The sequence below is a fragment of the Balaenoptera borealis genome, assembly GCF_965194805.1.
Source record: "Balaenoptera borealis genome assembly, chromosome: 3".
NCBI lineage: Eukaryota > Metazoa > Chordata > Mammalia > Artiodactyla > Balaenopteridae > Balaenoptera > Balaenoptera borealis.
In genome coordinates this window covers 13,358,703-13,377,042 of record NC_138866.1, presented here as the reverse complement: position 1 = coordinate 13,377,042, position 18,340 = coordinate 13,358,703, and the positions used below count along the sequence as shown (strand labels likewise).

The window sequence follows — 18,340 nt, the reverse complement described above, 5'->3', positions numbered from 1 at the left end:
CCCCAGCCAGACTCTGCGCCGCCCGGGGCCAGGGTCCCCCCCCTGCCTGGCCCTGAAGGATCCTTCAGGGAGCCGAGCAAGTATGGACACAGCCCAGGCATTTGGTTAAGTATTTTTAAAGAGCTTTCCAATTCTGCTATTTTTTCTTCTCCTCACATGCAATACTCTTGGTTGCTAAGTGGGAAGAAATGTGGGGAGGTGGGAGAGGTGTGGAGAACTGAGGGAAAACTGGCAACGGGAAAGCTGATGGATTTATTTTCTCACTTCTAAAGGGGGTACAGACAAAGGGATGTGCTGCAGTAGGAAGCAGCCAGCTCGGGGAGTATCGCCTGTAGCTGGGCTCGCGGCAAAGACCCTCCCTCAAATCCTGCTGCGTCTGGTAGGCTGGGAGTGGGGACTTTGGGGGACATAAATATGGACATTTCCTATTTCTGCCTACAGACTCAGAAAAGTAGAATTTTTTAAAAAAAATTAAAATGATCTTTATCTCCAGAACATACCCACAAAAGGGAAGAGGCCAGTTTCACGATTAGCTTTTCACCAAGAGGAAGATGGGCCCCGTGGGCCTGGGAACGTGCCACAGGCTACGGTTAGGAAGGGGACTCTCGTGTAATTCTTGTGGCTCGGGCTCTGCAAGGGGGGGGTCTCCCGGCCAGGCTCCCCCATCTTCTAGCCACACCGCCCACGGGGCTTGTGGTCTCAACTCTGTCTCATATTAGCTCATCAGGACCCATCACCTCAACAGGGCCCTGATTTTGAATTTTTTTTTTTTTCACGGCAGAAACTTGTCAAACAAGATCTCACAAGGAACCCCACCAGCACCGAGCTGCTTCCCTAACCCCACCCCACCTTTCCTCCCGCCCCGCAGCGACTCACCAGCCCACCTGCCCGCCTCCTGCTGGGCTGGATTGGGTGGGCCACACCCTTGAACACATTTACCATTTGACTTATACAGTTTTAGGCTCCTGACTCTTAAGAGCAGAATGTGGGCTGCCCATACATCTTGCCGCGAACTTGAAAACTATTCTGAGTGTTTGAGCAGTTGTTTGAATTCACCTGCATCGTGAGGTCCCTTTTCATTAAATCACTTCCTTCACAGGTCAGGGCACACTTCGTAATCCAGACACATGCCGGGAAACACTGCTCAAGACTTGAAGATGGTGTTTTTCGGGGACATGCTGGGAGTTGACTAGGGGACCTTCCCCAGATTATCTGCCTCTGCAGGGTGGGCGCCTTTGACTGACTCCGACTGGCTGGGCCCTTTCACATCTCTGTGGGGCAGAGTTGGCCGGTAGAAAACCTATGAATTTTGTCTGGTCAAGATACAATCAATGTCCACCTCGTAGGAAAGATAACCCCAAACAATGTATTTCATTGTTCTATAGAATATTATTGGTTTTATATGTATTTGCAAATTCATTTCAGCAAATCTATTTTTCAAATTCTTCTTTGAATGGGTCTTAACATTTTACTGCTTCCCTCATTAGTTAATGAGGTAAATAAAATCTTTCATATGTGCTAATCTTTTATGTTTGATATGTGCTCATCTTTTATATTTGTTTGAGTCATGATTTTAACTTTTTGAAAGTTACACTTTATCATGTCAAAAGCAATTTCTATTCTCCTTATTAGCATGTGGTCTGTTGTCTATGCAGGTCTTTTTAAAATATTACTGTGAGAACCCCATCTGGAATATATAATTGACTAGTCTATCCATAAATCACCAGAAAGATAAAGACTCGTCAAAGGGAATTACGTAAATGGCTGGCTGAGAGAAGTCAGATGCAGACCGATTGGAAGTGAGCCTAGAGGGCCACCGTGGCCACAAAAGCATAAGAAACCCACGATTTGGAGATTTCATCAGACACTAAGAGAAAATCTCCTTAAAAATGTAATGTGTGAGGCTCCACTGCTCTTACCTGTGGCTCCCGGGGGCCTAGGGGTGCACAGGGGTGGAGAATTTGTCCTGCTAAATGCCAATCGGGGATGGACTGCGAGGCAGGGGCCATGCAAAACCCACGCACAACAGGCGCCGCCGCTGGCCTCTTACCTGGGATTGGTAAGATTGTAGCAGGATTTCCAAATCTGTAGCATGTGCTTACAAGTGAGGAGCGCCTCATCCGGGCCCCGGCACAGCGACTCCAACTTCACTTTGGAAAACAGTAGTCTGTGGTGGGGAGATAAAGGGAGAAAAGAACACAGCTCAAGCCAGAGTCCCCACCAGAACAAAACAAAGTAGCCGGAAGCTCTGTACTCATTCTAGAAGGGGGCGTCCAAAGGCTGGATCCGAGGGAAGCAGTGGCAGCAGGGCCGAGGATTCCAGAACTCCCGGCTCAATACCTGCCTCTGCATAAGTCTCACCCCCAAGGCCAGTGCCGGCACAATGCCACCATGTGTGGTCAGGTGAAACGTATCGGAGTGGCTAATTTCATTCAGAACACAGGGATTTTATTAAGACCGTGCTTTTTAGAACAAAGCCAATGTATTTGCAAAACTTCAAAAATGCATCAAAAGCGAATCCTGATTTATTTACAAAATTACACAGGAGATGTAATTATCTACATAAATATCTACAAATAACCTTCCACAATGATCCTCATCATGGGAAGGAGATGAAAGCCTGAACCGAGGGCACATAAAAAGGGGGCCTCGGGCTAAGGCCCTCTCCTCTTTGATCTTCTCCAGCCCTGCTCTGTAGGGGCTAGGACTTCACCAAGTCACCCATAGTCACCCACTACCTCTTCCCAATTTTTTTTTACCACCGATGGCTTCGCATTCCGCCCAGACCTTCAGGGCACTAAGCTTAGCCCCTTCTCCCTTTCGTGGCCCCTCAGAGCTGCCCCGCCCCCTAAGTCTACTTATGTCCCTCTAGACATCAGCTCCCTTGGTCCCTGGGCTCATCACTACTGTCCTTGTGAAAGCCCCGCCATAAGCCCAGGGACCGTCCTGATGGTCTTGCTGTCCACTCACCTGCCCGGCTCTAAGAAGTCATATAATAAAGATCTCCAAAAATCATTTTCATTCTCAGCTCAAGAAACTACAACGATTCCTTATTGACTATAATAATAAGTCAAAATTCCTTATCGAGTCCTTTAAGACAGGGGTACTGGTCCGCGGCCTGTTAGGAACCGGGCCGCACAGCAGGAGGTGAGCAGCGAGTGAGCAAAGCTTCATGTGCCGCCCCCCCCCATCACTCGCATTACCTCCTGAACCATCTGCCCTGCCTCCCACAGCCCCCCACCTGTCCGGAGAAAAACTGTCTTCCGTGAAACTGGTCCCTGGTGCCAAAAAGCTTGGGGACCACTGCTTTAAGACACTCTGCCCACTGGCCCACTCCTATGTCACCATCCCATTCAGTGCCACGTATCCCACTGGGCCCTGTACTCCTACCAATGTAATTCACTGGCCAAAGGCTATGTTTTTATCATAACTCTAAGAATATATGCCATGTTCTCAATCTTAATCTCTACTAATCCACGTCGCTCCTTAATTCTTTCTAAATTCAGCTAAAACTCCACCTCATCAAATAGGTCTTCCATGGATACCACTTTCACACCTTTATCTTTACTCCGTGTGTATCCTATTAGCTGGTGTTTGTTGTTAATAAAAAGAAGACAAAGACAGGGAGGAGCTCCTGTTTTTTAAAGGTCTTCTCTGTGCCCGTGCTTGGCACTTTACCAAACAATATCAGTGTTATCTTTGTAAGGACCCCTCTCAGTAGGGGGTTTTACCTCCCTTCAATAAAAGAACCCCTGGCCTCACTTCCACAGTGCTTAGAACTGTGCTCTGAGGTCAGTGGACTTTAAATCAGCATTTGCTCACTGACTATTTTCTCTATAAACCGCAGAAGGTAAAGAAATATGTTTCTAGTGATTTAAGTTAGACGTATAGGAGAAGTCCTCACTACTCATCTGAAGGCAGGCCCTTCGGAGGAGGAACGTCCGCCCCCTGCCCCAGGAGAGGTGGAATGAGGGTGGTCCTAACAGTCACCACCCAAGCTCAGGATGGGTTAGCGCCAACTACTCCCTCCAAATGGAACACAGGATGCCCAGGGGGCGCTGGTGGCTCCCAGAGGGCTCAGGGCTGCAGCCTTCTCAAGCCTGGGTCTGCAGAAGCCTAGGACGATGGAATAACAGGCCAGGTAATGAGACGGATGGAGGCCCTGATCTACCAGCAGGTGGGCGTAAAGAGTGAGACCAGATGTGAGAACAGGGCTTGGCTTCTGCTCAAAAACGCCTCAAGAAGCGGAAATTCCCTGAGGCCCTTCCAGGACTGCCTGCAAGGAATGGCAGCCACTCAGGCTGTCTTGAGGGGTTTTTAAGGAGCCAGAAGCCAACTCCTGCTGATGTCTTCAGGAGTCCAGAAGGTGGTGGGAGTACTTCTCCACCAGAATCTCCCACATGACATGGGTCCAGTTGACATGGGTCAACTGGAACATGTGTTACAAAGGAAGGAGGAGCTGCCAAACGGTCACCTGCCAGCATTTGGTGGAGACCTACTTGGAGGCCAGAGACGCTCGTGGATGAGGTCTGGGTGCCAAGCAATTCTGGCCAGGGGAGACCCCACCGAGACCATGGTGCTCTCTGGAGGCACACCGAGTCCTCGGGCTGAGTCAAGCTCGGAGCCTGCCAGCCCACGGAGGGCCACGGAGTCGTGGGGAAGGTTTCCTGGCCTGGCAGGCAGTGCTGCGGCTCTAAGAGCAATTATCCACGATTCCTCTAACTGTACCAAAGTACAAAACACCAGAGCTCGTCTCTAAGCCACAGCTTGGGGGAACAGTTCTGTGCAAGGCTTCTTGGCTGGAAAAAGAACTTCTAATTAACATGAAATAACAGCTTTCAAACACTTGACTCAGGATATGGAGTTGAAAGGTGTGGGCTGGATTTCAGAGAACCAGACAGGAAGAACAATAGTAGAATTGCTGAGCCCAAATGATGGAAAAGGTACTTGGAAGTGAAGCAAGGGGAGCGGCGTGAAGGAGAGGCTGACGGAGAAGAGGAGCTGAGAGCACAGGCTGGGGAGAAAAAGCAAAGCCTCTCGGCCACTGTCAGATGTGTCCAGAGCGATGGGCAGAAAGTTCCAGGAGCCTTTAGCTCTGACATGTTCTTGCACGCAAAGGAGAAGCAGGAGATTGGAGGCCTCAGAGACTGTGCTCCTTCTCGCCACTCCCCAGACCTCGACTGGTTTATAAGGCAGAGAACAATGCCGAAAACAGAACAAGGGACTTGTCAACATGTTTGCCGAGCCCTGCTCACACATTTCAAGATTGTTCGAAAACATCTGGCTGGGTGCATGTTACATTGGCACAGACGTGAAGAGTACACAAACAACGGTAAGCGTTAATGTGCTGTTAATTTGATGTCCAAAGATATTGTAGATTCCATCTACTGAGGAAACCCTGAGGCAAGAAACCTGGGACCAACCAGCACTGACTGCATTTCAATCTGTGGAACTGTCAACCTGATAGAGAGGGCAAAGGGATGGCCGGGCTGAGATCATTTGCCGGCCACATCACCCAGGACCCACCACAAATTAAGTGAGATGTTCCTCTTAAGTATAGTAAGGCATCACATGCTGGGAAAATGGTCTATTCCTATTCCCTATACCTGGCTTAAAGTCCATTAATCTAATTAAAAAAAATTTTGCCCAGAGACTCATTGAATACTTACAGGAAATTAATGAAGAATAGAACCTCGCTAAAATACCAATCTAACAATGTTCCTGGTAGTCCAAATCTAGCATCACGTGCAATGCCTTTTATGATCTGGCTCCTGCCCACATGCTTAGCCTCTGTCTGCCCTCTGCCCACCACGTACATCCCCCATTCTAGCCACGATCAACTTCCTCCACATGTCACTCTCCTTCATGCCCCTGGGTCTTTGCACATGCTGTTCCTTCTGCCTGGAATGCCTTTTCCATCCGCTTCTGCTTTTTAAGCCTCTACTCATCTTTTGAGATTCAGGTCAAAAAGCCTCCCCAACCCCCAACTGCTGAAGCCAGCCTTAAGTAATAGGAGCTAAAACTCCCAAATGGAAATGCAATTCCAGAAAATACAAGAGCTCTCAACTGTGGAATAATAAGCTATAAGCCAGGAAGCTTCTGCTTTCAAGACAGTTGAAATAATAACAATAACAGCAGCAGCTGCCAGACACTGTAAATATGTAATCAGTGATCTCTACAACAACCCTCCAAGTTAGGCTGAGAGCTAAGGAATCTGCCCAAGTTCACGTTGCCAGTCGCTGTTAGAACAGAAATGTAAACCCAAACCCATCTGACTCCGAAGAGCCAAACAAGAAACAGAGGAGAATGACTTGAGATGTTCTAACCACACTACTGACACTAATGAAGATATGTAGCATTTTCTAAGCCACTGTTAAATATTTAAAACCCTAAAATGTGCAAAGATCTGTGTTAGATACTGTGTGGAATAAAAGTGGCATAAAATACAGTCCCTTGCCCTCAGAGAAGTTACAGGCCAATCAGCAGGAAAGACTTGCCACGAATATTAGGCAGGATTTCTGGCTTAGGGACAGATTAAGGCCCTGAAATTCGGGTAGGGTTGCAGAAAAAGTGGAGTTTGGGCTCCTGGGGTATTGTTCCTAGGATACATCATACATGGTTCTTTAAAAAATGATCACATTAAAAAAAAAATTGATCACATTTGCCTGTGCTTTTTGTGACTTGCCTCTTTCACTCAAAAGTCAGGCCCAGGGCTTCCCTGGTGGCGCAGTGGTTGAGAATCTGCCTGCTAACGCAGGGGACACGGGTTCGAGCCCTGGTCTGGGAAGATCCCACATGCCGTGGAGCAACTGGGCCTGTGAGCCACAATTACTGAGCCTGTGCGTCTGGAGCCTGTGCTCCGCAACAAGAGAGGCCGCGATAGTGTAAGGCCCGCACACCGCGATGAAGAGTGGCCCCCGCTTGCCGCAACTAGAGAAAGCCCTCACACAGAAACGAAGACCCAACACAGACAAAGATAAAAATAAAAAAAAAGTCAGGCACATATAAAATTCTAGACACTTGAACGATGCAGTTAATCAAGGCTTTACTTTTCATTAAAACTAACAGAAACAATACTTTACCCCATTTTTGGAATTTTTTGAGAATCCCAAGATAACTCTTGAAATTACTGGCTTAGTGTAGACCTTAGAAAGAAGATACAGGCCCCTGGTGAAGCTCTGGGGCCATGTGGCCTGGTGACTTTTCACTGGGCACCCTGGAGAATGTACCAGGGCCAGGTTTAATGTCTAATCCTCATCCCCGGGAAGACCTTCCTCACTCCCTGGAGACTGCCCCCAAGCACTGGCTCCCCCTCTGGCACATCTCTCTGGTTTAGCTTCACCCTGGGCCCCACCCCCATGAGACACAGACTCAACAGGATTCCTCGAGCTTTTGCCATATGCCCTCCCATCTTCCTGCCTGCGCTCACGGTGCTCCCTCCGCCTGCCTGAAGTCCCCTCCCCAGCGCCCCTCCTACTCTACCTGTGCAAGTCCCACCGTCTACCTGTGCAAGTCCCACCGTCTGACATCTCCTATGACTCACCCCCCGCCCCCCAGGCAGCATCTAGCTCCTTCCTCATCTCATCTGTATAAAATATTTTTTGTAATCTGTTTACTCACCCCATAATTTGTACAGCTGACTACCCACATGTCAGTGTGCCTGATAATGAACTTGAATTTGTTCATCCTTTTGTCAATCATTAAAAAAATGCCTATTATGCCCTTGAGGCCACAAAGGGGAATAAGACGTGGTATCTTTCCCCAGCAAAGCTCACAGTCTAGTGTTACATACACATATGTGATGAACACAAACAGACATATGGACAAGGTTCTCTGGCAGCACAAAAGGAAGGAGACAGGGTCTGCCTGGGGGGTCATGCAAGACAGCCGAGAAGTAGGACTTTCACAGTTAGGGTGGGAGGGGTCCTGGGGAGGGGCCTTCCAGGCAGGCAGATGGACTATCTCGACAAAGGCAGGAGCGTCCCGTGCACTCAAGGAATGGTGTCTGGAGTCTGGCATATAAGGCTGGGGCCCGAGAAGAAGCTAAAAGGGTAGATATTGCTTAATTCTGAAATCTAATACGCCTCACTAAGCTTTCTGATGAAGAACTGTCCATGAAAATAAACTAGGAAAGTTTAGAGAAATTCTAAAGTAATAATTCCCTCCAATCTTATCTGGCAGTATAAACAATGTGCTCATTAAGCGCATCAAGGAGGAAACACGCATATCAATAAACAAAACCCTCACTAATTAGCAGATCCGTAAATGCTGTATTCAAGGCAACTGATTCAGAAAGAACATCACGGGAACCTTGGACGTTTGGTATTTTGTGCTGATCTGTGTTTGTGTGCTCTCGGGCTCAGCACGCCAGGGACCTGTCTTCGTTTATCTGCTGAATGTAGGCTGGGATGCAAAACAGCTGTGCAGAAAACGCATGTGGTATTTGCCCACGTGGGGCAAATGGCCACAGGGGACTTGGATACCGCCCACATCTCTCACTTCCCGGGAGCCTGACCTGAGAGCTGGAGTGGGGCGGGCTGCCAAACACCTGAAGGGAAGTGTCACCACTTTGTCACCAGGTACAAGTGACAGTACATCAGGCAGGGGTGGGGAGGAGGTAGGTATGCTCAAATGAAATTTTAAATTGAGAAGATGGCTTGGCAGCCACAGATCAGATGGTGAGAGAAAAGAGATGTGCCCCAAGCACATGGTGATGAGGAGGAGCGGTGGAAATCTGAAGCCAGATGAGTCAGCTGGGAACAAAGTCAGACAGGACCGAGCGGCAGCCGGTCACGGAGAGGATGTTCCCAACACCTCTAACCCACCCCTCAGAGGGGGACGAGGGGCTGCTCTCAGGTTTCGGTGGGGCTTTCGTGAAGGAAATCCATCTCAGGTCCTTGTTACCAGCATTTCTCACGTCCTGCTGGTCTTGGAGCCCTTGCTCTCCTGGCCGGGTTTCCAAAGCAGCCCAATCCCAGGAGGTGGTGTTCTCTGCAAAAAGCAGCCTCTGATCCGGGGCTGAGTCACTGTCACTGGAGATCAATGCCACGACTGGCCTGCGAGCTGCCCGGCCTGACGCAGCTCCACAGGCCCGGTCACCACCAGGCGAGCCCATGATGGTGGGGTCGCAGCTGCGCAGGCCCCAGAGCTGAGGCTACCAGCCCCCTGAGGACCCTCTGGGAACAGCTGGAAGGGATGGAGGGAGGTGTGTGGAACCAGTCACGTGACTGCTTCCATTAGATATCAAACATTGCTTGGTGGGGGGGGGGGTCTCACTAATGGTGATTGTTCAGTAAATGTCACCTGAATGAATGATCTGTATACTCAACTATTACACAGGAAATACACAATTCCTTTGATCATCTGGCTCACCTAATTGCTGTATTGACGTGCTGTTCATTGACTCATTGGAAAAAATATAGATTTTTCCAATTAACCCAGCCCTGGAAAAGGCCTTGAGAGGTCCTATAATGCTTTACTGCTCAAGAGCGTGGTTGGGACAAGCAGCCTCTGCATCCCCTGGGAGCATGTGAGAAATGCACAAAGTACACACCACTCTAGACCCAATGGGTCAGAATCTTCATGTAATAAGAGTCCTAGGTGACTTGTGCAAACTTAAGTTCAAAAAGCACCACTCTACTTCGTAACTCTCCATCTTAGCCTTCAAATGGTCTGATTTTTTTTAAAAAAGACATCCAAGGAAAAGAGTTCCCATAGTCCCTACACTTAGGCAATTCTACCTGTGTTTATTTCATTCCAGTAAGGATTTTGAGGGTATTTTATTCTTAAATTCAGTGGCAATTCTGATCAACCACCTACATTAAGCTCACAAATGAAGGCTACCCCCACCTGTGGTCTTGAACCTTCCTTTCCTTCTGGAGAGATTCTCTGGAGGGCTTTCTGGTGGATGTGCTATAACCCTGCCCAGGTCCTTCCCGAGCCTCTCCAGTTAGGGGCAGCGTACCATTCACATTGTCACCCACATAAAGGGCACGTCCTGAGTCTGCAAAGCACTGGATAATCATCCACTGCCCTTGGGGGTCCTCCTCTTCAGGGCTGGAAAACTCAAACGTCTTCCAGAACCAAGCAAGTAAACAGGAGCTGAGCTCAGGGTCTCAGGGAGTGTTTGGAGTCCTGCCTGCCTAGCCTGAAGATAATCAAATCCAGACATCTTTGAAATGTGCATTGACCTCCTGGAATTCTAAGAGATGTCTGCTCACAGGCTGCCAGACAGAAACCCTTCGTCTACAAGTTTTAAAGGGATCAAATCTGAGTGCCTGGTTTCCTTTACAAAACCCCCAAGTGCACGCTGACTCCGGCTGGCTTTGCTAACAGGACCACCAAAGGAGGGTTTGGAGAGCATGCGCTCTTGCTATGAGTGCATCTTCTCCAGGAACGAAGCCCTGCTGAGCGACTGGCACAGGTGGCTCAGGGGCAAACTTCTGTCTGGGAGTTTTTACCACCGAGGAAGTTCTTGAAATCTGACCACTTTCAGGGCCCGTGGTTGCCGTGGAAGGAGACGTCGCACAGGGTGCTGGCAGGTCTGGGGGGACATTCAGCACGGCTCCCGGTCGCCGTGAGCCTGACCCCAGCTCAGGCTCCCAGATCTGCTGGTTCCTGGAACATCGACACCACGCTTGTTCAGCAAAAAAAAGCATCAGGGTCAGACACCTCGCTCTGCGGGACTTAGCAGCCCCTCATCCCGGCCTGGGAGGCTGCTCGGAGTGACGGTGCTGGGGACGGTCCTGCCGTCGCTTCTCGGTAGCCTGATCCCGCCGCCTCCTCATGACCCGCAGGGCCTCCGGCTCGATCCCGTATCAGTTACACTCTGCTTCTCATTTCAGTCAAAGTGTCAACAATCTGGAATACTCCCCCATCCTCCTCACGATATTTTTAGAACAAACAAACAACTGACATATTTAGCTGAAATAAATCACCCCAAGAAACCCCAGTTTGGCTCATTTTTCGCTCCCACTTCAGCTATTAATCTCAACTCCGATTAGCGTCCTGGAACCAGCACCTAAGCCAGAAACGACCAGGACAGGCTGACCTGAGAACATGTGTGGCATCACACTGCCCAGACTTGGGAGACCTCCTCCCATGCCTGAGTGTGACATTTTCATGAAGGGAGCACTTTCATTCAGTGCTATCCACAAAGCAGCAGTCAGGACGGTTTCCCGCGCACGGTCTGACCGGGTGGAACGAGGGGCTAACGGGGTGCAGAGCAGCAGGGGGCCGAGAACCTGCCCCCCGCTCTGGTGAGCGATTCGGTGAGCAAGTGCCTTGGGCCCGGTGAGCCCTCTGCTATATAAACGTGTAAACAGGAAAAATTTGAAAAACAGTTTTCCATTTAACTACCCCAGCTCTACCAAGAAATAATCTATTCTGTCTGAACCACAAAGCCATTGGTCAGCTCTAAAATCGTGAGGGGGTGAACCAAGAGCAGATCTACTGACAGGCCGCTCCCCAAAAGCCATCTCTGCAGGATTTATTTCTGACTCAGCTGCCACGGCCTGGATCTCCCCACATTCCCACGTCTGAGGATGGGAGCTCAAGAAGAAAAGATGCACTGGGGGCCCTTTTCAGGGATAAAGGCAGATGCCAAAGAGTGGGGATCCTACAATCACCTAGACCTAGAAGGAAGAGGGCTCAGCCCGATGAGACACAGACTCTAAGGAAGCCATGAAGTTCTGTAATTTAGAAATGGCAGCCTCCACCCAAAGTCAAGAAGGGCTCCAGAAAGGAAGAGAGCAGCCGGGTGCTGCGAAGCTGGCCAGCTCTGTGGGACCAGAGGTGGACGAGGCATCCCGCCAGGATCCCAGGCTGAATGGAGCCACGGGTCCTTGCACAGAACCTGCTCCCATGAATCCTAGCCCGTTTTATCCACATTCTCTCTTTACCTTCTCTGTGTTCTCACGTAGCACATCATGAGGTTTGGTACACACTTGGCAGAAAGCGGGCTCTCTAACCCTTCACTGGAGGGATGTTTAAAGGAGAGCAAGTCTGACCATCTGCAGGTGGGTGATGCATTCCCCACCAGCTGTTTTCGGCTCAGGATCCCACAAGAATGCTTAGGAGATAAATTTGAAGATTCTTTTCTTGCTCTCCTTTAGCTCTCAGGTGTTTTTGTTTTGTTTGTCATTAACTTAAAATGCAAAGACCACTACAAATGAACTGGCATTCAACTGTACTTGTACTACTTGACAAACATTCTTTTCTTGCTCTCCTTTAGCTCTCAGGTGTTTTTGTTTTGTTTGTCATTAACTTAAAATGCAAAGACCACTACAAATGAACTGGCATTCAACTGTACTTGTACTACTTGAGGTTTTTTCACAGTTGGCCGGGTAACTAGCAGGAACTGTATATGATCCCTGAAATAAGTAGACATCATCATTTTATCATCTAGCGGAACTTGGCAGAGTGAAAGCGGAAACAGACACTAGACGAAACACAGGTAAACATGCTTAGCTATGAACTAAGGCCTCTAGGCTGCTCAGCAGGGTCGTCAGTGTACAAACGCATAGTAATGTTTGCAGCAAGCCAAGCTCTGGGTTAGGGGCTGGGGATCCAGAGATCTCCAGGAAACACCCCGCATGAATTCTGAAGACGATACGCCATACTTTGAATGGTGGGATGAGATATCTAGGAGAACCTGAGACATTGTAAATGAAAGCACCGAAATAAATAAACCTTCTGCATGCCACCATCGGGGACGGATGGCTCTGGGGTGGCTGCCCTGGCCTGGCTTCTCCCAGCAGCCGGGCCTGCAGACAAGCTCTCTTCCCAGGCGGACAGGGAGACAGGCGTGCAAAACTGGAACTCTGTATCCACTAAGTACTCTACTTTGTCTCTATGATTTTGACTACTCTGGAAACCTCATCTAAGAGTACTCATACAGTATTTGTCCTTTTGTGGATGGCTTGTTTCTCTAGCATAACGTCCTCAAGGTTCATCTATGTTGCAGCATGTCAGAATTTCCTTCTTTCTTTCTTTCCTTTTTTTAAGAATTTCCTTCTTTTTTAAAAGCTGAATAACATTCTGTTTTATGTATGGACCAGATTTTGCTTATCCATTCATCCATCCATGGACACTTGGGTGATTTCTACCTTTTGGATATTATGAATACTGCTATTATGAACATGAGTGTACAACCTCTGTTCGAATTCCTTCTTTCAGTTCTATTGAGTATTTACCCAGAAGTGGAACTGCTGGATCATACAGTAATCTATTTTTATTTTTTTGAGGAACGGCCACACTATTTTCCAAAGCAGCTGCATCATTATACATTCCCACCAGCAGAGCACAAGGGTTCCGGCTCCGCCACATCCTCTCCAGCACCTGTTAGTATCTGGGTTTTTTTTTTTTAAATAATAGTCATCCTAATGGTATCTCATTGTGGTTTTGATTTGCATTTCCCTAATGATTGGTGATGCTAAGAATATTTTCATGTGCTTATTGGCCATTTGAATATCTACTTTGTAGAAATGTCTATTTAAGTCCTTTGTCCACTTTTTATTCAAGTTCTTTTGCTGTTGTTGTCGTGGAAAGTTGATTTTAAATAAGCCACTGTACCACTGAATCCACTCCACTTTGTTCTGTGGTGTCTTTTAGGCTGTCACCCACTCTCCTTTGCCCAAAGATCCCCTCCCCAGCTTGTATCTGAGGAACAGGCATCCCTGGGTTGGTTACCTTGCACTCATCCCTCCCAGACAACCTTCAGGTCTCCAATGAATCATTTCTCTAGTTTAATAAGACGAACAGCCTCTTACCTTGTGGTCCAACTTTCTATCAAATGCAAATTTAATAGGCATGTTCATTACTCTATCACTCAGCTCAGACATAAAAATAGCCCATAACACCTGGCCTCTCAGTAATCACTACATCAAAACATTACTCAATATGATATTTCAACTTAAACTGAGTTTCTCTGAGACTATGTGTGTTAAGTGAGACAGACTGAGAAAAAGGCACAATCTTACTTGCCAAGTAATGTTTTTTTTAAACCAGGTATATATACTCCACTCAAGAAAAGAATGATCCTCATCGAGTTTTCTGGTTTATTGAAGAGATTAACAGAGGATATAGGATAAAAATCCTGTTCATCTGGATTGTTAGCTTGAAGAGAGCATAAATTGCCTTTCTCTTGTCCATGGCGGCATGCCCAACACCTCACATGGCAACTGGAATGTGGGAAGAACGCAATGCTTCAAAGGCACAGAGCACAGAGGCCAAGGCCAGGATGCCTGGGTTCAAAGCATGACTCTGCCACTTACTAGGTACACAACTAGACAAATCACTAAACCTCCCTATGCCTTAGTTTCCTTATCTGTAAAATGGGGATGATAATGCTACCAATCTTTGATGGTTTCATGATGATTAAATTAGTTTAAAATATGTGAAGTGCTGATAGGAGTTGCCTGTCACAAAGCAGTGCATAAATGCTAGTGGTTATTATTGCTAAATGAGTGAACAAATGGATGAATGAATGAATGAATGAATGAACGTTATATATGTTCATTTCTTTCCATACAGTTAGTTCCTGTTGATGTAAAAAGCAGCACGATTGTCTGAAAAAAATCTGTTTCCACGGGTACGAGAATAGAAGACCACATACAGAAGAAAAGATTGTTTTCCAATCTGGTGACTTGAGGATTTGTTTCAACACCTGATATATCAAAGTCATGGATCAGAAAACACCATAATGATCCCACTTCTATTTTTATCTTTTGAGAGGTTTCAAAATTTACTTTTTGTGCTTTGTGGTAACATTTGATGGTTTCTTAAGTGTGTTGTTCATTTGATGACCTCTCTGAGAGCCAGAGAATAAGTGCCTGTATGTGTTCCACTTAAGTAGGAAAGAGTAAAGTTCAAATCAACTAAAAATCTGTAATTAGGAAAGTTGTACAACCACAGTTTGTCTCAGGGCAAGAAAATACACCCTGGTGTGGCTGCCTTTAGCAGCCATTGGAAGGCTTGCTGAATTAGAATAAAATATCTCAGTTATACTAATGTTCTCAAATGTGCCACCATTGGTATGATACTATCTAGTATATTTTCCAGAGAGAAAAGTAACAAACTGTCAGTTCTCATTGCGATATTTTATCTAAAAATGAATAATCCCATGGCAGAAACACGAAGTCTGTGAGGGCCTGACCAAGCCCTGGCCACGCTGTCTTTAGGAGAAACAATTGTTCCCAACATCACCTGGCATCTACTTCTACATTCTTGGGCCAATGAGGAAAATTACTAAGTAAAATACATTAATCAATTAGGAAATTTTTGCAAAGCTCTATTTTAAAAGAAGAACGATCGAGGCTCTTATACCAAGTATAAGAGATAGTGAATCTATCAGAATCTGTGAACACTGTTCAATATAAAAATGTGTACTTTGTTAAATTTTATTTTGGAAAAAACTTACAGTGTGTTAGAGATATTTAATACATAATCAGCAAATACTAATTTTTCATCCTTTTGTTTAGGCATTTAATAGTTAAAGGGTTTAAAAAAACAAGTTTTCAACAGAAGAAAAAGGCAGTATTAGAGGAACAAAAAAGACAAGACACATACAGAAATGTCAAACATACATTCAACCATCATTAATTATATTAAATGTGAATGGACCAAACACTTGACACAAAAGGCAGAACTTATCAGACTAAACAAAAAAAGCAAGATCCAATGATATGCCAGCTATAGGAGAAGGAATACTGGAAGAAATAATGGCTGAGAATTTTCTAGAAATGATAAACAATACAAACAAGACCAATCCACAGTTTTAAAAAGTCCCAAGCAGGATCTACTCTTAGCTGTATCACAGTGAAAATGCCAAGCATCAGCAAGAATGGCAATGAAAGCAGCCAGAGAGAAAAGACAGATGACATTAAAATGAACTGAAATTAAACCAAAGGTTGACTTCTCAACAACGACAAAAGGAGCAAGATCACTGTGCTGTGAGGAAATGTGAGCCTAGAATCATAGATCTAGTTTGAAACTCTCTTTTGAGAGAAAGGCCAAATACAATTTTAGACACAGGTTGAGAAAGTTTGCCAACAACAGACCCTCACTAAAATTTCTAGGGTAATCACTAAACAACAACAACCAAAATAGAATGTTTCTTTTCCAAATTAGTAAAGGAAAAATATGTAATAAAACATAATTATTTAAAGTAGGAAAGGAGAGGATAAGATATGAAAAGAGAGCAGGACAAATAGAAAACACAAATGAAGTGGGAGACACTAATACAAATATGTCACTATTTACAATAAATGGAAATGAACTAAATGTTCCAGATCGACTGTCAGCCTGAGTTAAAAAAATAAAACAGCTATATTTAATGAATACAAGAGTGAATCTAAAATATAAGAATATAAAAAGTTCAAAGAATGGAAAAAGATATTCCAAGCACACACACACACAGTATGTGTGTATACATGTATATGTACACATATACATGGCTATTTGTATGTGTAGGTATGTGTCCATCATACAAAATAGACTTTCAGGCAAAATGCTGAAACTACATATGCAACTACTTACATATTGATAAAAGGTTGAATTTACTAGGAAGACATAGCAATTCTAAATTTAAATGTACCTAATAGCACAGCTTTTAAAATATATAAAGCAAAAATTGCTTTAACTATGGGTAAAACAGGACAATCAATCTACCCATCAGAGGTAGTTTCAATATACCTCTGCTCAGAAACTGATAGATTAAGTAGAAAAAAAAAAAATAAGAAGAAAAAAAAGATCTGAAAAGCACAGTTGATAGCTTAACATAATAAAATATAAAAAAATTTACCCCCAAATGCAGGAAACATTCTTTTTAAGCACACGTGAAATATTTATAAGTAGTGACCACATGCTGGGCCATAAAACAAGTCTCAACAAATTTCAAACTTATATTGATTATAGTCTCTGAACACAATTCAATGAAGTTAAAAGCCCATTGACAAAAGATAAGTTAAAAAAACCCATATATTTTTAAATTATAAAATACAGTTCTAAAATAATTAATTCATCAAAAAATAATAATGGAAATTTAAAAATATTTAGAACTAAACAATAACAAAAATTTCACATATTGAAACTTGTGGTTTATAGTTAAAGCAGTACATAGCGGAATATTTTATCTTAAATGCTTATGTCAGAAAATAAGAAAGGCAAAATACTAATGAACTAAACATCCAACTTAAAAAATTAAGAAGGAAAACCAACTAAAACAAAACAGAACAAACTCTAAGAAAATAGGAGAAAAGAAATAATAGAAGGACAGAAATTCATAAAAGAGAAAGTAAATATATGGTTGAGATGATAAAAAAAACTAAAGGTTCTTTGAAAAGATCAATGTTTCAGACATTTCACATCTGGCAAGACTGTTCAAGACAAAAAAAAGGCACATTAAACAGCATGAGGAATGAAAAAGACTTAACCACAGATGCTGTATGACAATAAATAATTTAAAAACATTATAAACTACTCTATGGCAATAAAATTTAGAACTTAGATTAAATGGGCAAATTCTTAAAATATATATAGTATATTAAACATAGCTTAATAAAATAAGAAGTAGAAAAACCTGAATACACTATAATCATTTTTAAAAAGCATCAGAAGTCCTTCCATGGGAAAAAGACCAGTCCCAGATGGTTTTATAGGCAAATTCTACTCAAACTTATTATTTTAGGAACAAATAATTCAAATCTTACACAAAGATTCCAAAACACACAAAAAAGAACTACTCCAACTCATTTTATGAGGCCGGCCTAACTTGATGCCAAAACCTGACAAGGATATAATGAGAAAGGAAAATTACAAGTTATTTCACACATGAACATAAATGTAAATGTTCTTTAAAAAACTAGTAAATTGAATCCATTAAAAAACTAATAGATCATGATCATGTTGGGCTTATTCCAAGAATGCAAGGTTAATTTAACATTTAAAAATATCAATTAATATAACATTCACAGATTAAAGGAGTAAAATCATATAATCATCTCAATAAATACTGAAAAAGCATTTGACAAAATTCAATATCAATTCATGATGAAAATAAAAACTCTTAGCAAGCCTTCTCGGAAGAAGGAAATTTCCCTAAACTCTTAAATAGAGGTTTAAATAGAAAAGCATGGAATTTTTTTCAGGTAACTAGGAATAAACCTAGTAAACGTCAGCAAAATCTTTATAAAGAAAATTATAAAGCTTCATTTAAAAAGTATTTTCTAAAGGCCTAAATAATTAGAGATATCTAATTTCCCCCAAACTAAGCTATTAGATTAAATGTAATTCCAATCAAAACCTCAATGGATGTTTTCGGTGGAACATGAAAAGCCAATTT

The 18,340-nt window shown here is 44.3% G+C and overlaps 1 protein-coding gene across 8 annotated transcripts in view; it reads right to left on the bottom strand.

Annotated features, from left to right (window-relative positions):
* Positions 1-18,340, bottom strand: part of TTC7B (tetratricopeptide repeat domain 7B) — a 241,144-nt gene that overhangs the window by 65,447 nt on the left and 157,357 nt on the right. For all 8 annotated transcript variants that reach the window (XM_082384497.1, XM_082384498.1, XM_082384500.1 and 5 more), the window contains one exon: positions 2,051-2,167. In XM_082384497.1, the coding sequence (XP_082240623.1) occupies positions 2,051-2,167 (117 nt within the window). The remainder of the gene's footprint in view (positions 1-2,050; positions 2,168-18,340) is intronic.